The sequence below is a fragment of the Salmo trutta genome, chromosome 38 (genome assembly GCF_901001165.1).
Source record: "Salmo trutta chromosome 38, fSalTru1.1, whole genome shotgun sequence".
Lineage (NCBI taxonomy): Eukaryota > Metazoa > Chordata > Actinopteri > Salmoniformes > Salmonidae > Salmo > Salmo trutta.
The window spans coordinates 26175296-26200760 of NC_042994.1; the positions used below are offsets into that span (position 1 = coordinate 26175296).

At 46.3% G+C, this 25465-nt stretch overlaps 1 protein-coding gene across 2 annotated transcripts; it reads right to left on the reverse strand.

Annotated features, from left to right (window-relative positions):
• Positions 1–647: 647 nt before the first annotated feature.
• Positions 648–21212, reverse strand: LOC115178483 (forkhead box protein K1). Of its 2 annotated transcripts, XM_029739694.1 has the most exons (10): positions 20710–21212; positions 18061–18273; positions 8381–8558; positions 8138–8284; positions 7494–7687; positions 7238–7243; positions 6547–6725; positions 5523–5807; positions 3785–3964; positions 648–3637 (listed from the first exon to the last, which is right to left on the reverse strand). In XM_029739694.1, the coding sequence occupies exons 1-10, from the start codon at positions 21153–21155 to the stop codon at positions 3420–3422; spliced, it is 2046 nt and encodes a 681-aa protein (XP_029595554.1). In that variant the 5' UTR covers positions 21156–21212; the 3' UTR covers positions 648–3419. The 2 variants fall into 2 exon arrangements, with proteins under 2 accessions (XP_029595554.1, XP_029595555.1); XM_029739695.1 differs by lacking the exon at positions 7238–7243.
• Between the last annotated feature and the right edge of the window lie 4253 nt (positions 21213–25465).

Genomic DNA, 25465 nt, shown 5'->3' on the forward strand with positions numbered 1-25465 from the left:
TCCAGATCTGTTTACACTCTTAACGTAAAGATACGTCTCCCTGACTACCTCGGCAGCTGGTCAGAAAGATCGGATCACAATCACCTCTTTTAAAATCGTCCACACCTGGGAGAAGAAAAAAAATGACGTAGGCACAATCAGAATGTGGACAAGATCAGCAGCAGGTATAAAACAGGTACTGAAGAAGATTCAGTGTTTTGCAGATAAAGCCAATATCCTCATGTGCATCTGTCTACACATCAATGCCATTATTTAACCTTGTATTTGTACTTCGTAGTGTAATGGTTTGTACCAGTCCATGTTTCATACATGCAGCATGTCTGATGACTTTTCAATAGTTATACTCTTAGCACCACAGGATTATTGAATATTAATAAACTGTTGACAGGAAGTGACAACGTCTATTTGTCTGCATTCTTTTCGAAAAAAATGTAAACTAGAAGGTCGGGGTTCAAAGCCAGCTATGTTCTAGGCGCACGGCTCACGATAATGCACTTTGAAGGGTCACTTGTACAGCTGCCATGTACAGCTGTTAACATGAATGCCATCTCCGCAGACATCTAGGAAAATGCTTTTAAAAGCTGTGTTTTCAGCTGTATAGTGATTTGCGCTATAGTAAATGTAAAAAGACTGCTGGACACAGCAGATCAATGAGAGAATTTTATTTGTGCTACAAATTTGAAAACAGATCAAACATTTTAAAATACATATACTTTTTCTTCTCCCCCCCAAAAGTAGGATTTAATAGCAAAATACTTTCAGCAAAAAACATAACATGGTCTCAACCCACCTTTTAAACACCATGGTCTCAACCCACCTTTCAACACCATAGTCTCAACCCACCTTTCAACACCATAGTCTCAACCCACCTTTTAAACACCATGGTCTCAACCCACCTTGAAATAGCTTTCGTTTAGCAGTTTATTTTTATTTTTTTTATGTTGGTTTTTGTGCAACAATCATAGATTTTATATAAAGACTTGTGATCAGCAGATGAGAAAACCCCCCAAAAAAAAAACATTGTGAAGTGTTACAAAAATGGTGTCCTGATTAGTTAGAACAGACAGGCTAAAGCTGAGGAATAGAACCTACAGAACCTAGGACATTCTAATTCCATTAGTAGAACCACCTCTGGACCAGCACTCTACTGCTGAGACTAGAACACTAGGGAGGGACAAGGGGACGACTACTAGGCTACAGCAGACACTATAGACTAAAGAGTCAGAGAGAAGGTTAGAAGCAGAGGATGAGGAGTAAAACAGGACAGAGTTAGAGAACGAAAGGGAGAGTTAGATTTAATTTAAAGTTATAATTGTAGCTGTGTAGTTATGTTGAGTTGGTCCCACCCTTCAATTCCCCTGACAAAAAAAGGTTCTTCCTGCTTACAGAGTATCACAGTCTTTTTATTTTGTAACGTTGCAGATAGAAGCGCGTTTCAGATCAGGACATGGTGTTTGTGACTGCAGGGAAGGGAGGTAGAAGTTATAACCTCCTGGAGGTCTGAAGTAGTGCACTATGTAGGGAACAGGATGCCATTAGGGAAGCAGACTTCCAGAAGGATCTACCTCCCTTCCCTGCAGTCACAAACACCATGTCCTGATCTGAAACGCGCTTCTCTCTGCAACGCTACAAAATAAAAGTCCTGTTCTGAAGCAGTTTGCAATGTTACAAAATAAAAGTCTTCCTCTTTAACATTAAAAACATTCTTTAATGTCAAAAAGTAAAAGCTCCCTAGATAAACAAAAAAACAAAACAATAGAAACATTTAAGGCTTTTTAAGGGATAAAATGATCATGATAATGCAACATTTTTTAACCGTACACACATACAGCTGAGATCCACACCTGGGTCACACACACACAGCTGAAATCCACACCTGGGTCACACAACTGAGATCCACACCTGGGTCACACACACACAGCTGAGATCCACACCTGGGACCCACAGCTGGGTCACACACACACACAGCTGAGATCCACACCTGGGACCCACAGCTGGGTCACACACACACACACACAGCTGAGATCCACACCTGGGACCCACAGCTGGGTCACACACACACACAGCTGAGATCCACACCTGGGACCCACAGCTGGGTCACACACACACACACACAGCTGAGATCCACACCTGGGACCCACAGCTGGGTCACACACACACACAGCTGAGATCCACACCTGGGACCCACAGCTGGGTCACACACACACACACAGCTGAGATCCACATCTGGGACCCACAGCTGGGTCACACACACAGCTGAGATCCACATCTGGGTCCCACACTATAGCAGTGTTTCTCCAACCTCTCCTCGTGGACCCGAGCCATTTCACCATGTTGTTGTAGCTCACCTGAAGCTCACCTGATTCACACAATCAGAGGCTTGATAATTAGTTGAATCAGGTGTGCTGTGTTCTGTGGGGCTCAGTTGGTAGAGCACAACAGAGTATTATAGTAGAGTATTATAGCATAGTACAGTGTATTATAGCATTATAGTATAGTACAGAGTAGTACAGAGTATTATAGTATGTTGCAGAGTATTATAGTACAGTACAGCGTATTATAGTATAGTACAGAGTATTATAGTATAGTACAGAGTATTATAGTATAGTACAGAGTATTTGCAGTGTGTGTAGTTGACCCAGGTTAGAACTCAGCACCTTCTAATGATGAAATTAAAGAAACACAATCAGACGGTCTAAATTAGGTTAGCCTCCTCTCCTCCGCTACAGAGCAGGAGAACACACACCGGATCCTGCAGGGCCCCTCTCCTCTCCTCCCTCCTCTCCTCCGCTACAGAACACACACCGGGTCCTGCAGGGCCCCTCTCCTCTCCTCCCTCCGCTACAGAGCAGGCGAACACACACAACGGGTTCTGCAGGGCCCCTCCTCTCCTGGGCCACAGTGTCTGCTGGTCCTTACCTCAAACCTTGGTCTGAAGCAGTACACTATGTAGGGAATAGGGCTCTGGTCTGAAGCAGTACACTATGTAGGGAATAAGGCTCTGGTCTGAAGCAGTACACTATGTAGGGAATAGGGCTCTGGTCTGAAGCAGTACACTATGTAGGGAATAGGGCTCTGGTCTGAAGCAATACACTATGTAGGGAATAGGGTGCCATTTGGGATGCAAGCCTTTATCTACCTGGTGACACCTTGGGGGCGTGCATCTCAAATGGCACTACAGAGGGAGATCTGGCGTCAGGGGTTAAAGGTCAGGGACAGGCTTATTGATCACTGGCAGTTATTAATCAATACCAATTATGGATGACTGATCAGTGCGAGTTCAGTGACAGCTATCAGTAGGAGGTTAGAGGTGAGGGATCAGAGGGTGAACCAGCAGACACTGGGACCCAGGGGTGAGATGGTTCACCCAGAGAGGCTCCTCCTCTAGACACCAGGTCAGGGGTTAGAGTTCAGCAGTTCTACTTCCTGTTGTCGTGTGGCTGAGAACTCATGGCCACGATGACTGGCTGCTGAATGGGAGGAGACGCCCCATCCTCCTCCATCTTAGGCCTCTTAGCCTGGGGGTCGCCTGGCACCTCCGGCCCAACATCAGGCCCCGCGCTGGGCTGTCTGCTCACCAGGGCTGGGGGGGAGCTGGAGGCCTGGGCTGCCAGGATCTGGAGAGGACTGGTCAGAGCTGGGGGTGGGGGTGGGAGGAAGAGGAGAAAGGAAGGACAGAGTCAATACATCACCATAATGAAACATAACTTACCATACATCAATGATATTAACATACCAACCATGTCAACAAAAACAATAACACTGGTTGCTAAGGTAGCCGTACCGTAAGGGTTGGCGACGCTGGTAGCCGTGGCGACGGCAGTGTGTTTGCCGTTCTGAGTGACAGGGCGGACAGGAAGTTGGTGCAGCCCCAGAGTTAGGCCACGCCCCTCTGACCCCTGACCCCCCTGCTGAGCTCCCTCCAACGACTGGATCACTCGCTCCCTATTCTGCTGCTGCGCGTCTGGGGGACAAATATAACACATATATATTAATATACACTGAACACCAATATAAAGCAAAGTGTTGGTCCCACGTTTCATGAAGCTGAAATAAAAAAAGATTCCAGAAATGTTTAATACGTACAAAAAAAAAGCTATAAAATGTTGTGCACAAATTTGTTTTCGTCGTTGTTAGTGAGCATTTCTCCTTTGTCAAGATAATCCATCCACCTGACAGGTGTGGCATATCAAGAAGCTGATTAAACAGCATGATCATTACACAGGTGCACCTTGTGCTGGGGACAATAAAAGGACACTAAAATGTGCTGTTTTGTTACATCACAATGCCACAGAAGTCAAGTTGAGGGTGCGTGCAATTGGCATGCTGACGGCAGGAATGTCCGCCAGAGCTGTTGCCAGAGAATTGAATGTTAATTTCTCTATCGTAAGCCACCTCCAACGTGAGGAAGCCAGCCTCATAACTGCAGGCCACGTGTAACCACGCCAGCCCAGGACCTCTTCACCTGCGGGATCGTCTGAGACCAGCCACCCGGACAGCTGATGGAACTGTAGGTTTGCACAGCCAAAGAATTTCTGCACAAACTGTCCGAAACGGTCTCAGGGAAGCTCATCTGCGTGGTCGTCGTCCACACCAGGGTCTTGACCTGAGTGCAGTTAGGCGTCGTAACCGACTTCAGTGGGCAAATGCTCACCTTCAATGGCCACTGGTATGCTGGAGAAGCCATCACCTCATGTTGTTTCAGCATGATAATGTACGGCCCCATGTTGAAGGATCTATACACAATTCCTGGAAGATGAAAATGTCCCAGTTCTTCCATGGCCTGCATACTTACCTTAAAAAAATGTCTGTTATCTGTGACCAACAGATGCATATCTGTATTCCCAGTCATGTGAAATCCATAGATTAGGGCCTAATGATTTTATTTCAAATGACTAATTTCCTTATATGAACTGTAACTCAGTAAAATCTTTGAAATTGTTGCATATATAAATAGGAAAAAGTAGGTACTGGATTATTTTACACACCTATTTACGTCCCTTTTTATTTTGGTGGCAACGAAAAGCCTGATTTTGAATAAAATCAAAATGGACTTTTTCCTTGCCACCAAAATAAAGGGGACATAAATAGGTGTGTAAAATAATCCAGTATCACATTTGCACAAATGCTAAAAAACGGTTTTCGCTTTCTCATTATGGGGTATTATGATGTCATTATGGGGTATTGTGTGAAGAGTATTTTTGTAATATATTTTTTCATCCATTTTAGAATAAGGCTGTAACATAACAAAATGTAGAAAAAGTCAAGGGGTCTGAATACTTCCCAAAGGCACCGGTTATGTCACTTTATGCATCAGACACATAAGGAACCCTTGACCTTCAGCACAATACACTTGTGGAGATTTCAAAGGATTTGATTGGTGTAAGCAAAATGGTTTAAATTTCTACCTAGCTTATCAGAGGGCAAGGTAGAACTATTGCCATATTACCAGCACCGGTCAAATCCTCTCAGATTGTAGGGTCTAGGGGTCCATTTGGAATTGGGTCACAATCTAGCCGTACCTCTCTGCTCGCTGGTGCCCTCTGCTCCCTGCTGGCCAGCGCCGGTATTACCATGACTCTGCCCCCCGCCGGGGGTGAGGATGTACCCGTTTGGGGGGTGGGAGGCCGTAGCCGTGGTGACCAGACGGAGCATGGTGAGGGTGTTGGGTGGGCTCTGCAGCATGTGGAGGGTCTGTCCCCCAGCGACTCCGGGGCCTGAGAACAAGGTTAGGGGTTTACCCATCCCCGAGGGCAGGGGGTGGGGCGGGGCGGCCATGATCACAGGCTGGCCATGTACTGGAGAACCTGGGGGGGGGGGTGAGAACACAAACACGGTCTTTAGCTGTCTGAGCATCTGTAGATGTGTTCCTACCTGGGGAGCTCTGTATCTGGTGAGGAGGATAGTTTATGGTGTAGATGTGTTCCTACCTGGGGAGCTCTGTATCTGGTGAGGAGGATAGTTTATGGTGTAGATGTGTTCCTACCTGGGGAGCTCTGTATCTGGTGAGGAGGATAGTTTATGGTGTAGATGTGTTCCTACCTGGGGAGCTCTGTATCTGGTGAGGAGGATAGTTTATGGTGTAGATGTGTTCCTACCTGGGGAGCTCTGTATCTGGTGAGGAGGATAGTTTATGGTGTAGATGTGTTCCTACCTGGGGAGCTCTGTATCTGGTGAGGAGGATAGTTTATGGTGTAGATGTGTTCCTACCTGGGGAGCTCTGTATCTGGTGAGGAGGATAGTTTATGGTGTAGATGTGTTCCTACCTGGGGAGCTCTGTATCTGGTGAGGAGGATAGTTTATGGTGTAGATGTGTTCCTACCTGGGGCGCTCTGTATCTGGTGAGGAGGATAGTTTATGGTGTAGATGTGTTCCTACCTGGGGCGCTCTGTATCTGGTGAGGAGGATAGTTTATGGTGTAGATGTGTTCCTACCTGGGGCGCTCTGTATCTGGTGAGGAGGATAGTTTATGGTGTAGATGTGTTCCTACCTGGGGCGCTCTGTATCTGGTGAGGAGGATAGTTTATGGTGTAGATGTGTTCCTACCTGGGGCGCTCTGTGTATATCTGTACTCTGGTACGGAGGCCAGTTTGTGAGCCAGGTCGTGATGGTGAGGGTGGTCGTGAGACAGAGGAGACCCCTCTCTAGAGAGACACTCTGGGGTCTGAAGACCACTGGAGGGAGGGGAGAGGAGACCCTGGTGGGTGGGGGAGGCTGGGGCACTCCTAGAGGGGGGGAGATGGAAAGGGCATTAACACACTGCAAACACGCCACCCTCCAGCACCGCCCTCCAGCACCGCCCTCCAGCACCGCCCTCCAGTGAAACACACCGCCCTCCAGCGAAACGCACCGCCCTCCAGCGAAACGCACCGCCCTCCAGCGAAACGCACCGCCCTCCAGCGAAACGCACCGCCCTCCAGCGAAACGCACCGCCCTCCAGCGAAACACACCGCCCTCCAGCGAAACGCACCGCCCTCCAGCGAAACGCACCGCCCTCCAGCGAAACGCACCGCCCTCCAGCGAAACGCACCGCCCTCCAGCGAAACGCACCGCCCTCCAGCGAAACGCACCGCCCTCCAGCGAAACGCACCGCCCTCCAGCGAAACACACCGCCCTCCAGTAAAACACACTCCTCTCAGACTGAGAATGGGACTTTTCAAAAGGTGAGAGCGAAGAGCAAACACGCACTCCAGGATTGTTTCAGACACACACCTTATTGCGCGCTAGATAGACTTACTTTGTTCTATCCAATCAAACGAGAGCAGAAGCAGAGAGAGAGAGAGGAGAGAGTTAAACAGAGGCAGAAAGACAGATTATAAGTGTTTAACTGAGGGTTTACAAGTCACTACATCAAGGAGGAGGGTCTGAAGAGAGGCTACTGTATAAGCAGGCTTTTACAACAACCCTGCACTAACACACCTGGTTCTACTAACCATTTGCTCTTCACGACCTTGATTAGCTAAAGGTGAGGGGTCTGATGTCAGGGGTCGTACCTGGATGAGAGTGGTCCGAACGGCGTGCGGAAGCAGGCCACGCCCCTCTGCCGTCTCTTCCTGAAGGCTTGTTCCACCAGCTTGCCCTCTGAGGCCGAGTCCACACGCCAGAAACTACCTTTCCCAGGCTCCTCCTGGCTACGAGCCACCTTCAGGAAGTAACGGTTCAGAGAAAGGTTGTGGCGGATCGAGTTCTGGGGACAGAGGAAGGGGGGGATAGTTGGTGATACTTCGGATTTTACAACAAAAAAATATTTACTTTGGAGAGAGAATACAACATTCCATCAAAAACCTAGTTAACTGCAGTTGACCTGGTAGTGGGGTAGGTGATGTGTCTAGTTACCTGGTAGTAGGGGTAGGTGATGTGTCTAGTTACCTGGTAGTAGGGGTAGGTGATGTGTCTAGTTACCTGGTAGTAGGTAGGGGTAGGTGATGTGTCTAGTTACCTGGTAGTGGGGTAGGTGATGTGTCTAGTTACCTGGTAGTAGGGGGTAGGTGATGTGTCTAGTTACCTGGTAGTGGGGGTAGGTGATGTGTCTAGTTACCTGGCAGTAGGGGGTAGGTGATGTGTCTAGTTACCTGGTAGTAGTGGTAGGTGATGTGTCTAGTTACCTGGTAGTGGGGTAGGTGATGTGTCTAGTTACCTGCCAGCCCTTGTCAGCAGTGCGATAGTAGGGATAGTGTTTGGTGATGTGTGTGTAGATTCCAGACAAGGTCAGCTGTCTGTCTGGTGCTGAAGAGATGGCCTGGACTATCAACTGGGCATACGAGTAGGGAGGCTTAGATTCATCCTGGATAGGACAGGAGAGAGGGGTTAATATAGACACTCTGTGTGTGTGTGTGTGTGTGTGTGTGTGTGTGTGTGTGTGTGTGTGTGTGAGGTATACCTTGGGGCTGTCTCCTCCGCCGGACTCTCCATGTTGCTCGGCAACGCCCCTCTGTTGCTCGGAGACAGCCTTGGCAGCGAACTCCGCAGCCAGCTGGAGGTCAGAGGTCACGTTGCGTCCGTAGCGATAACCCGATGACCCCGCACCCCTCGGACTGGCCGGGCACGAGTTAGGAACACTGGAGAGGAGGATGAGAGGATGAGAGGATGAGAGGATGAGAGGATGAGAGGATGAAAGAGAGTAAGATCTAGAATAGAATTCCACCGGAATTGCGAATAGACCCATAATTTTTTTACTTAAAAATGTCAAACAGAAAACATTGAGTTCAAAGTTTAACAAACCATTACAATCCTAGGACTACTTTTAACCATTTTACACTCAACATTTTACAAACACATGTACTGGAAGAACTGTGCAGATGTACTGTACGCTACCGGACCCTACACTGTGTTACCGATTCATTTATTTGGACCTTGGTGATATGTAATACTGAAAGAGGCCTCTGGGTGTCACCATAACCCCACAATATGAAAACACCACCATACTATCACCACTAAAATAACCCCACACTGTGCCAATAACACCACTAGACTACCCGCCCCACTAGACTACCCCAGTGTCAATAACACCACACCGTGCCAATAACACCACTAGACTACCCACCACTAGACTACCCCAGTGTCAATAACACCACACTGTGCCAATAACACCACTAGACTACCCGCCCCACTAGAATACCCCGCCCCACTAGAATACCCCGCCCCACTAGAATACCCCGCCCCACTAGACTACCCCGCCCCACTAGACTACCCCGCCCCACTAGAATACCCCGCCCCACTAGACTACCCGCCCCACTAGACTACCCCGCCCCACTAGACTACCCGCCCCACTAGACTACCCCGCCCCACTAGACTACCCCGCCCCACTAGACTACCCCGCCCCACTAGACTACCCCGCCCCACTAGACTACCCCGCCCCACTAGACTACCCCGCCCCACTAGACTACCCCGCCCCACTAGACTACCCCGCCCCACTAGACTCCCCGCCCCACTAGACTACCCGCCCCACTAGACTACCCGCCCCACTAGACTACCCGCCACTAGACTACCCGCCACTAGACTACCCGCCCCACTAGACTACCCGCCCCACTAGACTACCCACCACTAGACTACCCACCACTAGACTACCCACCACTAGACTGCCCCATTGCCAATAACCCCCACACCGTGCCAATAACCCCCACACCGTGCCAATAACCCCCACACCGTGCCAATAACCCCCACACCGTGGCAATAACCCCCACACCGTGCCAATAACCCCCACACCGTGGCAATAACCCCCACACCGTGGCAATAACCCCCACACCGTGCCAATAACACCACTAGACTACGCACCACTAGACTACCCGCCCCACTAGACTACCCCAGTGCCAATAACCCCCACACCGTGCCAATAACCCCCACACCGTGCCAATAACCCCCACACCGTGGCAATAACCCCCACACCGTGGCAATAACCCCCACACCGTGCCAATAACACCACTAGACTACGCACCACTAGACTACCCGCCCCACTAGACTGCCCCATTGCCAATAACCCCCACACCGTGCCAATAACCCCCACACCGTGCCAATAACCCCCACACCGTGGCAATAACCCCCACACCGTGGCAATAACCCCCACACCGTGCCAATAACCCCCACACCGTGGCAATAACCCCCACACCGTGCCAATAACCCCCACACCGTGCCAATAACACCACTAGACTACGCACCACTAGACTACCCGCCCCACTAGACTACCCCAGTGCCAATAACCCCCCACACCGTGCCAATAACCCCCACACCGTGCCAATAACCCCCACACCGTGGCAATAACCCCCACACCGTGGCAATAACCCCCACACCGTGCCAATAACCCCCACACCGTGGCAATAACCCCCACACCGTGCCAATAACCCCCACACCGTGCCAATAACACCACTAGACTACGCACCACTAGACTACCCGCCCCACTAGACTACCCCAGTGCCAATAACCCCCACACCGTGCCAATAACCCCCACACCGTGCCAATAACCCCCACACCGTGCCAATAACCCCCACTATACTACCACCACATGGTGACACCACCACCACTATAACACTGAGCTTGAAATTAACTTATCCACCTCTCCTTCAGACAGTAGGATTTTATTTTTTACACATCACTTTTTTACTTCCCCCTAAAAAGAGATCTGTAACACCATGGGCCAAAAAGGAGCCTGTAAATGGTGTTGTATGATGCAAGGAACCACTTCACTAAATAACCTGCATTATTATCACTGGTGTTGACAATGGAAGGCTGCTGCTGTCTGACCCCATGTATTATCGGTTATCAACCTAACTAACTAACGAACTAATTAACTAACTGACTAAAGAAATAAAAGAAGTCAGAAGAAAATTTAGTTGTCCCTTGCGTCCTTCAGTCCTTAAAGGCCTTTTTCAAGTTTGGGCAAAGAGCTGCAGTGTGAACCATACACAACTTGACAATTATACACCATCTCCTGCTGCTGTCTGACCCCATGTATTATACACCATCTCCTGCTGCAGTCTGATCCCATGTATTATACACCACCTCCTGCTGCTGCTGTCTGATCCCATGTATTATACACCATCTCCTGCTGCTGCTGTCTGGTCCCATGTATTATACACCATCTCCTGCTGCTGCTGTCTGATCCCATGTATTATACACCATCTCCTACTGCTGCTGTCTGGTCCCATGTATTATACACCATCTCCTGCTGCTGCTGTCTGATCCCATGTATTATACACCATCTCCTGCTGCTGCAGTCTGATCCCATGTATTATACACCATCTCCTACTGCTGTCTGATCCCATGTATTATACACCATCTCCTGCTGCTGCAGTCTGATCCCATGTATTATACACCACCTCCTACTGCTGCTGTCTGATCCCATGTATTATACACCATCTCCTGCTGCTGTCTGATCCCATGTATTATACACCATCTCCTGCTGCTGTCTGATCCCATGTATTATACACCATCTCCTACTGCTGCTGTCTGATCCCATGTATTATACACCATCTCCTGCTGCTGCTGTCTGGTCCCATGTATTATACACCACCTCCTGCTGCTGCTGTCTGGTCCCATGTATTATACACCACCTCCTGCTGCTGTCTGATCCCATGTATTATACACCATCTCCTGCTGCTGCAGTCTGATCCCATGTATTATACACCATCTCCTGCTGCTGTCTGATCCCATGTATTATACACCATCTCCTGCTGCTGCAGTCTGATCCCATGTATTATACACCATCTCCTGCTGCTGTCTGGTCCCATGTATTATACACCACCTCCTACTGCTGCAGTCTGATCCCATGTATTATACACCATCTCCTGCTGCTGCAGTCTGATCCCATGTATTATACACCATCTCCTGCTGCTGCAGTCTGATCCCATGTATTATACACCATCTCCTGCTGCTGTCTGATCCCATGTATTATACACCATCTCCTCCTGCTGCTGTCTGGTCCCATGTATTATACACCATCTCCTACTGCTGTCTGACCCCATGTATTATACACCATCTCCTGCTGTCTGATCCCATGTATTATACACCATCTCCTACTGCTGCTGTCTGGTCCCATGTATTATACACCATCTCCTACTGCTGTCTGATCCCATGTATTATACACCATCTCCTGCTGCTGTCTGGTCCCATGTATTATACACCATCTCCTGCTGCTGCAGTCTGATCCCATGTATTATACACCATCTCCTGCTGCTGTCTGGTCCCATGTATTATACACCATCTCCTGCTGCTGCTGTCTGGTCCCATGTATTATACACCACCTCCTACTGCTGCTGTCTGATCCCATGTATTATACACCATCTCCTGCTGCTGTCTGGTCCCATGTATTATACACCATCTCCTACTGCTGCTGTCTGATCCCATGTATTATACACCATCTCCTGCTGCTGTCTGGTCCCATGTATTATACACCACCTCCTGCTGCAGTCTGATCCATGTATTATACACCATCTCCTGCTGCTGTCTGATCCATGTATTATACACCATCTCCTGCTGCTGCTGTCTGATCCCATGTATTATACACCATCTCCTGCTGCTGCTGTCTGATCCCATGTATTATACACCATCTCCTGCTGCTGCTGTCTGATCCCATGTATTATACACCATCTCCTGCTGCTGTCTGGTCCCATGTATTATACACCATCTCCTCCTGCTGCTGTCTGATCCCATGTATTATACACCATCTCCTGCAGTCTGATCCCATGTATTATACACCATCTCCTGCTGCAGTCTGATCCCATGTATTATACACCATCTCCTGCAGTCTGATCCCATGTATTATACACCATCTCCTGCTGCAGTCTGATCCCATGTATTATACACCATCTCCTGCAGTCTGATCCCATGTATTATACACCATCTCCTGCTGCTGCTGTCTGATGCCATGTATTATACACCATCTCCTACTGCTGCAGTCTGATCCCATGTATTATACACCATCTCCTGCAGTCTGATCCCATGTATTAGACACCATCTCCTGCTGCAGTCTGATCCCATGTATTATACACCATCTCCTGCAGTCTGATCCCATGTATTATACACCATCTCCTGCTGCAGTCTGATCCCATGTATTATACACCATCTCCTGCAGTCTGATCCCATGTATTATACACCATCTCCTGCTGCTGCTGTCTGATGCCATGTATTATACACCATCTCCTACTGCTGCAGTCTGATCCCATGTATTATACACCATCTCCTGCAGTCTGATCCCATGTATTAGACACCATCTCCTGCTGCTGCTGTCTGATCCCATGTATTATACACCATCTCCTGCTGCTGTCTGGTCCCATGTATTATACACCATCTCCTACTGCTGTCTGATCCCATGTATTATACACCATCTCCTGCTGCTGTCTGGTCCCATGTATTATACACCATCTCCTGCTGCTGCAGTCTGATCCCATGTATTATACACCATCTCCTGCTGCTGCAGTCTGATCCCATGTATTATACACCATCTCCTGCTGCTGCTGTCTGATCCCATGTATTATACACCATCTCCTGCTGCTGTCTGATCTCATGTATTATACACCATCTCCTGCTGCTGCAGTCTGATCCCATGTATTATACACCATCTCCTGCTGCTGCTGTCTGATCCCATGTATTATACACCATCTCCTGCTGCAGTCTGATCCCATGTATTATACACCATCTCCTGCTGCTGTCTGATCCCATGTATTATACACCATCTCCTGCTGCTGTCTGGTCCCATGTATTATACACCATCTCCTGCTGCTGCTGTCTGGTCCCATGTATTATACACCATCTCCTGCTGCTGCTGTCTGATCCCATGTATTATACACCATCTCCTACTGCTGCTGCTGTCTGATCCCATGTATTATACACCATCTCCTACTGCTGCTGTCTGGTCCCATGTATTATACACCATCTCCTACTGCTGTCTGGTCCCATGTATTATACACCATCTCCTGCCATTGGGGCCTTGAGCAAGGCACTTAACAACACCCCGCCCCAGAGTTAAACACTGCTCTGATTGGCTGCTGTATAAAACACATGTGGTCCGTCAACCCTCCATCTGGAGAGATACTGGGTGTGCAGGCTTTTGGTCCAACCCTGCTCAAACACACCAGTCAGCTTATCAAGGTTCCTGATGAGCAGCTGATATTTTACAACGTGATTGTGTTAGAGCAGGGCTGGAGTAAAAGCCTGCACCCCAGCAGCTGGAATCTCCTGGAGGATGGTTAGCCACCCTGCAACATTACATTTATAACCAAATACTGTGAGTGTCCCAGCCAGAGCCCGGACTTGAACCGGATCAAACATCTCTGGAGAGACCTGAAAATAGCTGTGCAGCGACGCTCCCCATCCAACCTGACAGGGGTTGAGAGGATCTGCAGAGAAAAATGAGAGAAACTCCCCAAATACAGGTGTGCCAAGCTTGTAGAGTCATACCAAGAAGACTTGAGGCTGTCATCGATGCCAAAGCTGCTTCAACAAAGTACTGAGGAAAGGGTCTGAATACTTACGTAAATGGTTTTTTTTTGCAAGCATTTCTAAAGACCTGTTTTCTCTTTGTCATTATGGGGTATTGTGTGTAGATTGATGGGAAAAAAACGATTTAATCCGATTTAGAATAAGGCTTTAACGTTAACAAAATGTGTAAAAAGTCAAGTGGTTTGAATACTTTCTGAAGGCACTGTATATCCCTACTTTACAGTGGAAAGATCCCAAGACCACACACACACAGGCCCCTCCTCTGGGCAGTAAAGTAAACACTGGTTTCCAGGGGAGAGAGTGTGTTTGTTTTGGCTCAGAAGCTGTAGTGTGTATGTGTGTCTGCAGGTGGTTCAAACAAAAGAAGAGGAAGGAGAGATGAAGAAAATAGACAGGAAAAGTTGGATAAAACTCAAATCAAACTGTACAACTATAGAACTGCAATCAAACAACCGTAGAACTAACTGGAGCTATAGAACTCCAATCAAACAACCGTAGAACTAACTGGAACTATAGAACTCCAATCAAACAACCGTAGAACTAACTGGAGCTATAGAACTCCAATCAAACAACCGTAGAACTAACTGGAACTATAGAGCTATAGTCAAAACAACCGTAGAACTAACTGGAGCTATAGAACTCCAATCAAACAACTGTAGAACTAACTGGAGCTGTAGAGCTATAATCAAAACAACCGTAGAACTAACTGGAACTATAGAGCTGTAATCAAAACAACGGTAGAACTAACTGGAACTATAGAGCTATAATCAAACAACCGTAGAACTAACTGGAACTATAGAGCTATAATCAAACAACTGTAGAACTAACTGGAGCTATAGAGCTATAATCAAAACAACCGTAGAACTAACTGGAGCTATAGAACTATAATCAAAACAACCGTAGAACTAACTGGAGCTATAGAACTATAATCAAAACAACCGTAGAACTAACTGGAGCTATAATCAAAACAACCGTAGAACTACCTGGAGCAGTACAGCTCTACAACTAGAGCAGTGGTTCCAGATCTTTTAACTGTTCCACCAACTGATTTTTGCTCTGCCCTGAGATTTTAGGCCCATGGTCCCATGAGTCTTCTCAAGTACCTCCTGTGGATAGGCCAAGTACCACCAGAGGTCCTAGTACCCCTGGATGGGAAACACTGAACTAGAGAACAGTTAAAACTCCAATCAAACAACCTTAGAACTAACTGGAACGGAAAAACTATACAACTATGTAAATAGGTTTAGAACTGTGGAACCTCCAAACTATACAACTAGAGAACTATGGAACCTCCAAACTATACAACTGTAGAACTATGTAAACAGGTTTAGAACTGTGGAACCTCCAAACTACACAACTGTAGAACTATGTAAATAGGTTTAGAACTGTGGAACCTCCAAACTATACAACTAGAGAACTATGGAACCTCCAAACTATACAACTGTAGAACTGTGGAACCTCCAAACTATACAACTGTAGAACTGTGGAACCTCCAAACTATACAACTGTAGAACTGTGGAACCTCCAAACTATACAACTGTAGAACTGTGGAACCTCCAAACTATACAACTGTAGAACTGTGGAACCTCCAAACTATACAACTGTAGAACTGTGGAACCTCCAAACTATACAACTGTAGAACTGTGGAACCTCCAAACTAGAGAACTAGAGAACTAGAGAGCTAGAGCGCTAGAGAGCTAGAGAGCTAGAGAGCTAGAGAGCTAGAGCGCTAGAGAGCTAGAGCGCTAGAGAGCTAGAGAGCTAGAGAGCTAGAGAGCTAGAGAGCTAGAGAGCTAGAGAGCTAGAGAACTAGAGAGCTAGAGAGCTAGAGAACTAGAGAGCTAGAGAGCTAGAGAGCTAGAGAGCTAGAGAGCTAGAGAGCTAGAGAACTAGAGAGCTAGAGAGCTAGAGAGCTAGAGAGCTAGAGAGCTAGAGAGCTAGAGAGCTAGAGAGCTAGAGAGCTAGAGAGCTAGAGAGCTAGAGAGCTAGAGAGCTAGAGAGCTAGAGAGCTAGAGAACTAGAGAGCTAGAGAGCTAGAGAGCTAGAGAGCTAGAGAACTAGAGAGCTAGAGAGCTAGAGAGCTAGAGAGCTAGAGAGCTAGAGAGCTAGAGAGCTAGAGAGCTAGAGAGCTAGAGAGCTAGAGAGCTAGAGAACTAGAGAGCTAGAGAACTAGAGAACTAGAGAACTAGAGAACTAGAGAACTAGAGAGCTAGAGAGCTAGAGAACTAGAGAACTAGAGAACTAGAGAACTAGAGAACTAGAGAACTAGAGAACTAGAGAGCTAGAGAACTAGAGAACTAGAGAACTAGAGAACTAGAGAACTAGAGAACTAGAGAACTAGAGAACTAGAGAACTAGAGAACTAGAGAGCTAGAGAACTAGAGAACTAGAGAACTAGAGAACTAGAGAACTAGAGAACTAGAGAACTAGAGAACTAGAGAACTAGAGAACTAGAGAACTAGAGAACTAGAGAACTAGAGAACTAGAGAACTAGAGAACTAGAGAACTAGAGAGTGGTAATTAACAGGGTTGTAACCTCTCAACCTTTTCTTCACTCATGTATTTTCTTTAATAAATCAATGTCTTTTTTCAGAACCTTCTCTTTGCTACAAAACGACAGCACACACACACCCCGCCCCCTTCTCTCACTACTCATCCCTCCTCTTCTCCGTCTCTCTCCCCCCCAACAGTGTCAGCATGAGAACTGCCAAGGAGAGGGGGAGGTTAGGGGAGAATATAAAAACACACGGTATAAACCTGTCCAACTAGATCAGTGGCTTCTATTACCATGTGAAGGTCCAATGGTGTTGTTTTGGGAGTGTGTGTATGTTGTGTGTGTGTATATATGTGTTAATTGTTGTGGGGGGGTGTTACAGTAGCACGCCAGAAAAAGGCCACAGTGCGATAGGAGCGAGGGAAGGGGTATGTGCATGGTGTGTGTGTGTATGGGGGAGTGTGTGAGTGTGTGTATGGGGGAGTGAGTGAGTGTGTGTATGGGGGAGTGAGTGAGTGTGTGTGTGTGTGTGTGTGGGGGGGGGGGCCTAAGGGGGAGCTCTGAAAAGGAAACCAGTGAGTGGAGAGCAGGAGGAAAAACACACAGGCCCAGGCGGAAAAAAACCTGAGGTTGGACCAATCAGGAGCCTACTAGCGGCTGCCGTGCCATATATGGCTTGTGTACACATACTATGACACCAGAGGGCCCACGTGGTGCAGGACAACACACACACCACCAGGGGGAGACACACACAGGGAATACTTCCTCTCTCTTTCCAGGGTTTTTCATGACTCCAATAGTATTGGGCGAGTGTTTTCATGCGCCTATGTCCAAACAGTAAAGAAATATATTTATTATTATTATTATTATTATCATTTTTCAGAACGGATAAATGTTTTCATTGTAAAATTAAACGACTAAAACCAGATACAAAGTACGTAGAAAAGATAGCTATATATTGAAATAAGATCATGTTGTTTGAGAACTAACAATCACCAAAATAAAACTAGACAATCAGGGAGAATCTGAAATTCCCCGAATTACGGTGTCATGGCATGAGCCTCCACTAAAGCCAATTCAGAGATTCTGAACGTGTGTGTGTGTGAGCAGACATGTGTTGGTGTGTCTCCTCACCTGAGGGTCCCTGTTGGAGAGGGCAGCGGGCTGACCAGGTGTCGCAGGTCATCATGGTGCATTGTGGGAATACTGATCTTGAGGGGGGAGATGTGGGGGAGGAGGGTGAGGCGGGGCGGGGGAGACCGCTGCTCCTCCTCTCTCAACTCCTCCCCAGACAACAGAGAGGAGAACTGGATTTTTATCACTGTACTGGGGAACCTGAACACACATCTAGGAGGAGAGGAGAGGGAAGAAGACAGATGGAGGTGTTTAGTTCACTATATGTTACAGTTACTAGACATCTCTTCATTAGAACACTTCCTACTCCTGCTAGTGCAGGCTTTAGTTCCAACCCAGCAATAAGTTAACCTCTGCAGAATCGGTGGGTCCCCCACGGGACGGTTGAGCTAACGTAGGCTAATGTGGTTAGCATGAGGTTGTAAGTAACAAGAAGATTTCCCAGGACATAGACATATCTGATATTGGCAGAAAGATTAAATTCTTGTTAATCTAACTGCACTGTCCAATTGACTGTAGCTATTACAGTGAAATAATACTATGCTATTGTTTGAGGAGAATGCAAAGTTATGAACTTGAAAATGTATTAAACCAATTAGGCACATTTGGGCAGTCTTGATACAACATCTTGAACAGAAATGCCATGGTTCATTGGATCAGTCTAAAACTGTGCACATGGACTTCAGCCATCTTGTGGCCAAAATCTAAATTGCGCTTAAAGTCCTAAGTTAGATAAATGGCCTTTCTCTTGCATTTCAAATATGGTACCAAAAAAACCCCTAATGTGTTATATTCTCCTACATTAATTTCACATTTCCACAAACTTCAAAGTGTTTCCTTTCAAATGGTACCAAGAATATGCATATCCTTGCTTCAGGGCCTGGCTACAGGCAGTTAGATTTGGGTATGTCATTTTAGGCGATAATTGAAGAAAAAAAGAGGGGCGGATCCTTTTAACACACCTGGTTACAGGACTCCAGACTAACATTTTCCCCTGGTGGTACTGGTGCCACTAAGTTCTTCAGTTGGTGGCACCAGGTTAGTATATAGACAGAGCACACACACACAGACAGACAGACAAATAGTACCGTTGGCAGCTGTACCTGCCTCACACTTACTTTTTGAAAACACACACACCTGGGTAAGAATAGCAGCTATTCCTGTTCTCCTTTCAAAATGTGTGTGTGTGGCTGGAAAGGAGGAGATGCATCTCTAATTGACGCAATTAATTTAATGATTTTAGATGACATCAGAATTAAGAATCCTATTCCTCATTACAAAAACAAAACAGTATTGTCATCTGTGTGATCAGCCGACGCTTGGCACTGCGGCACGGTGATCTTAGGCTTGTGTGCGGCTGCTCAGCCATGGAAACCCATTTCGTGAAGCTCCTGATGAACAGTTCTTGTGACGTTGCTTCCAGAGGCAGTTTGGAACTCGGTAGTGAGTGTTGCAATGGAGGACAGACAACAACAAACAATGTACGCGCTGTGCGCTTCAGTGGTCCCTTCCTGTGAGCTTGGGCTCCCGAGTGGCGCAGTGGTCTAAGGCACTGCATCTCAGTGCTGGAGGCGTCACTACAGACCCTGGTTCGATTCCAGGCTGTATCACAACCAGCTGTGATTGGGAGTCCAATAGGACGGTCCACAATTGGCCCAGAGTTGTCCAGGTTAGGGTTTGGCAGTCATTGTAAATAAGTATTTGTTCTTAATTGACTTGCCTAGTTAAATAAAGATTAAATGAATAACATTTAAAAATTGTGTGTCCTACCACTTCGAGGCTGAGACGTTGTTGCTCCTAGACGTTTCCACTTCCCAATAACAGCACTTATATTTGACCGGGGAAGCTCTAGCAGGGCAGAAATTTTACAAACTGACTTGTTGAAAAGGGTGTATCCTATGACGGTGCCACGTTGAAAGTCACTAAGCTCTTCACTAAGGTCATTCTACTGCAATGTTTGTCTATGGAGATTGCATGGCTGTGTGTTCGATTAGTACACACCTGTCAGCAACGGGTGTGGCTGAAATAAACGAATCCACTAATTTGAGGGGGTGTCCATATACTATTGGCCATGTATTATTAATTTATATATTAACCCCTTCATAGATATTTTTTGGGGGGATAATGTTTTTTTTTTTTTTTGCTATGTATTAGTGCCCTGTTGGAGCTAGAAACACACGTATTTTGCTGCACCTGCAAATCTGTATACGCGACCAATAAACTTTTATTTGATAGGATAGTAAATAGCCGTCATGCTGACTCGAGTGACTGTTTACATTCTGTGTTTACGGGACGCAATGTCGCCACCACCGTCCGTCAACCCACTAAGATACAGTGAGTAGCTAGCCAACACAAGTTCATTCTAAATGTGGCTAATGTTTCAGTTTAGCTACACTGTGCAGTCTCCTAAAGACCTTCCATAAGACTGCTCACGTCTGCAATGGATTCACTTTAGCTAACAATTAGTTAGCTCGTATCTTCCCAATGTAGGCAACAAGTTAGGAGACTGTGGCTATATTTTTCAATGCGAACGTATTGAGTAGACAAGTAAGCTTGCTAACTTACAGTAGCCAGCTAGATGTGAATGTGGCAGGTGTTTGTTTATGTAGTTAGCTTAACATAACTAGCATGCTAATGGTGCTAACTTACTCTCGGGGCAGTTGCAGGGGTGGCGCGCCTCTCCGTTGGAACACGCCGTCCACGAATACCCCGTTCTTGCCGAGACAGCGCAGCGAAAACCCGCACGGCTCCTCGAAGGTGATCTGGAGGTGCCGTCGAGAGATGAAGCTGGAGTGGCCCATGTTTATGTCCACGGAGCCGTGCGACGAGTTACGGCCTACAGTCACTGTCCGCTGCCGCATGACGAAATCAAAGTCCCGGCCTTCGAGCCTGGCCAGGGCCCGAGGAGGAGACGCGAGGCGAGGAGACGCGAGGCGAGGAGGCATTGCGCAGCCCCGGCTCAGCACCGAAGAGCCCGAGAAGGTGAAATTGGGAGGGTATGCGGGTGAGGTCACCCCGACTCGAACAGGGCTGCACGGGGCAGATTGCAAGGCCAGTAGGGCTCGAGCTCCGGTGTCGTCCCGAAAGTCTGCCATCTTCTTTTCGGGGGGTGGGGTGGGGGGTGAATACAAACACACTCAGACACACAGGTCCCAGTAACGTGAAGGGTTATTGGACAGGCCGCTCTGTCGCTGTGGGAGAGAGACAGAAACAACATGGATTCTGGCCGCGGCGAAGACCCGGGGCGAATGAGGAGTGTGATCCGGAAATGGAGTTAGTTCGGAAAAGTTGTCTCGACCCCTCGATCCAATAACACCGATAAGAGACGCTGTAAACATCACACTGTTGCTGCTTAATAAATACACCCCCATCCTATAACCCACTAGGCCTATTTATTTGTAGCATTGTTCAAGACCATAATTACCAGACTAGACCAATAGCATAGTATTATTGAAGATGTTTGGCATATTAGAATCATATTTAACAATATTATTTTAAGATTCAAAATGAGTTTTTTGTTTGTCTATTTGTTTCTAAACGGGAAAGGGAAGCTTTGGACGAGAGAGGGTTAATGCTCGTTTCCAGGAACCGGACGACACGTGCGTGACATATGGCACTGGTTCCGGACCAGAATGAGAAATGTTTTTAATTTGAGCGGATTACTGCTATCCCCGACTGTTTGTTAGTAATATGAAGGTGAACTTTTCACTGTGTGAAGGAGATGAACTTCGTGACCAGAGATTCTCTGCACTGTGTTTATAAACGCGGAAAGTACAAGAGAACTGGAAAGTGTGGAGAGTGGATCAGTAGTTTGGAACGGGACCAGGCGAGCTACCACCCTAACGAAAAAAAGATTGCAGTCAGTGCAGTATAACTGTAGTTAAAGTGAAGTCTAACTGCAGTATGCTGCAAATACTGCGTACAAAATAACACTGTTAAATACAGTAATTTTACTGCATACAAAATACCACAGTTGACTGATGTTAGTGCACTTTTACTGCAGTTTCAAAACTAATATTTGTTGTTGTTGTAAGGGCAGCGCTGTGTATTTACATCCACACGAGGGCGGTATTGGGATCGGAAACGAAACGTACGTGGATGACCAAATCTTGACACTACAATGAGGCTTAACTGAATAAATTACAAATATGTATTAATCAATCAATATATATATTGATTGTTCTCGTGTGTGTGTGTGTTATATATATATTTTTTAAACTAAGTTAAGTGAGAATGGACATTGGTCTGAAGCCAAAAAAAAGATAGGAAATTAACATGAGCATCACAATGCCTCTTCCACCCATGCTCTACCAAGGGTTTTCCAGCACAACAGCTTTGACATACTACAGTAGATATGTTGGCCTTCCCTGTGGCTCAGTTGGTAGAGCATGGTCTTTGCAACGCCAGGGTTGTGGGTTGCATGAAATGAAATGTATGCATTCACTACTGTAAGTCGCACTGGATAAGAGCGTCTGCTAAATTACTAAAATGTAAAAAATGTATTGTACTTTAAAACAATGTGTAGTCAGGTTGCTTAGGATTCAAAACCTTCTCAAACAGCCTAATTCATACTCTTAGAGGAGGTGCTTCCACAATAGTGTGATTTGTACCACAGACAAGGTAAAGTATTGGATTGTTCACACACCACAGTAAGATATTATCCCATTACGTTACCTTTTCATGCTTTTTAAAAAATTCAATGAAAGCAAGATTTGCTTTTATACTTACTCTGAACAAAAATATAAACGCATTATGTAACAATTTCTAAGATTTTACTGAGTTACAGGAAATCAGTCAATTGAAATAAATAAATTAGGCCCTTATCAATGGATTTCACATGACTGGGAATACATTTTTTTTTTTTTTAAGTAGGCGCGTGGATCAGAAAACCAGTCAGTATCTGGTGTGACCACCGTTTGCCTCATGTAACGCAACACATCTCCTTCGAATAGAGTTAATCAGGCTGTTGATGGTGGCCTGTGGAATGTTGTCCCACTCCTCTTCAATGGCTTTGCGAAGTTTCTGGATATTGGCGGGAACTGGAACACGCTGTCGTACACATCGATCCAGAGCATCACAAACATGCTCAATGGGTGACATGTTTGGTGAGTATGCATGCCATGGAAGAACTGGGACAGTTTCCAGGAATTGTGTACAGATCCTTGCAACATGGGGCCGTGCATTTGTAACAGTGTAGGTTCCGTCCCTCTCTTCGCCCCAACCTGGGCTCAAACCAGGGACCCTCTGCACACATCAACAACTGACACCCCACGAAGCATCGTTACCCATCGCGCCACAAAAGCCGCGGCCCTTGCAACGCAAGGGGAAACCCTACTTCAAGTCTCAGAGCGAGTGACGTCACTGATTGAAATGCTATTAGCGCGCACCACCGCTAACTAACTAGCCATTTCACATCGGTTACACATTATCATGCCGAAACATGAGGTGATGGCGGCGGATGAATGGCGTGACAATGGGCCTCAGGATCTCGTCACGGTATCTCTGTGCATTCAAAATTCCATCTATAAAATGCGATTGTGTAGCGTGTGCCTGCCCATTCCATAACCACACCACCACCGTAGGGCACTCTGTTCACCTGCATGACCTTGTAGATTGTCAAGAGCAATTTTCACAACTCCTGATACAAACACTGTAACAAATTACAAACTGCTTAGAAACATCTACAAAATACAAAGTCATTAGACAAGTACAAAGTTCATGAGAGAAAATTATAGACATATTTACAAATCTGAAAGTGGATAGGTGCTCTAAACCCTTGAATACAAAACTTCCTCTGCAAATGTCCTAAGTAATGCAGTACACAGCTCCAGTAAAAGATCACACACGTCCTCATTTATAAATGGTAGTATAAATAGGAAAACAGGTGGGAGAACTCACAGATTTGGAAACAGAACATAGATTTTAAGTATTGATAGTGTGCGAAGTAGTGTGTTTACTGTGTGCGTTTGAATTGGCATAAGTCGTTGGAAATTCTCCATGACAAGCGCATTCCCACAATCCCCCACTCTGCCATAAAGCACTGTGTCCCTAGGCAGTACCGTAGTGATGGCTGCTGCATCTCACAGATGAGGGCAAAGATCTCTTCCTCGAGAATCTGAGAGCTGGTCTCTCCTCCGTTCTAGCAAGACACGCACAGTAGTACACGCACAGTAGTACACGCACAGTAGTACACGCACAGTAGTACACGCACAGTAGTACACGCACCACACTCACTGACATTTGCCTGCCACTCCACAAACCTAAAGACTCTTTTTAAGAGCCACTTAATAAATGGAAATAAGTGTGTGTGTGTTGGGGAAGGTGAAGGGGGATGTCAAAACTGTAAATTAAGAATTGTCAAAATGTGTCGTCCAGGAGGCGACCCCACAATGTTCAGATACACAGGCGGTACCTCTAGCGGCTAGAGTCCAGCCCTACAATACAAACCTTGTTCTTAAAACACTGATTTCGACAGACCATTTAAATGCACAGTCCTGAAGTGTTTGTTTAAAAAGAATTTTGTTTGTTTATTCCTCTTGCTTGGTTAAAATACAATTAGTCTAAAACAGTTGATTTGTTGAAAACAGATTAATTTAATCAAGTAGCTAAACAAGTTAGCAATCATGTCATTTTCTCAGGGCTGCCAATTATTTACTATGTGATTTTCATTGCCCCCTGGCACAATCCCTAGATCGGGGACTGGGGGTCCTCCCCCAGAAATATTTTACTGTTTTAAAGCTAATTTCCTGCAATTCTATGTATTTTGACATGTCTATGACCAGGGTGGTGTATTCAGGATGCTTTAAACATGAAATGAACACCAAAAATTTGACAACTTTTTTGCTTTGAGATTTGTGGGGAAGGAAATGGAAAGTATGCTAATATTTTTTTGGGGGGAGAACAAATTGGTTGTTTATTCAGACAGTAATGAAATGAGATAGGGAGACCGGCAAATGCTAGAAATGGTGGGAATGTTGGATGCAGGGATTGAGCCCTGTTCTCAGGTGGAAAGTTGTATGTGACATGTGCCAGGGAGTTTTACCACTACACCAAGGCTCTGCACAGGAATGATGTTATATTAATGGTTGATGGCAGAGGGGATCAAATCATAGATCGCAGTCTGCTTGTCCATAGACTGCTTTCAAGGTAAGGACGCAAAACATTTTGTAATTTTGGTGAACTATCTCTTTAAAATAGGTCTGGAAGAAACTCTCCAGGTGGCTTGGACATCCCTTAATCTAAGTTTCCCAAGTACTGGGTGTTTGAAAATGTTCTTGTTATAACGATTCATTTCTCAAAATCACCCAACTTTCAAGAAAAATCTAAATGAATATCAATATTCAGGTGGTTTATGCCAACTAGTTGAATATCAATATTCAGGTGGTTTATGTCTACTAGTTGTAGA

Coding starts and splice junctions, on each gene's coding strand:
- LOC115178483 (XM_029739694.1), bottom strand. CDS start 21,155: ATGGCAGACTTTCGGGACGACACCGGAGCTCGAGCCCTACTGGCCTTG. Junction 8,285..8,380: donor GCGGAGGAGACAGCCCCAAG/GTATACCTCACA, acceptor TGTCCTATCCAG/GATGAATCTAAGCCTCCCTA. Junction 3,965..5,522: donor GGGCACCAGCGAGCAGAGAG/GTACGGCTAGAT, acceptor TTTGTCCCCCAG/ACGCGCAGCAGCAGAATAGG.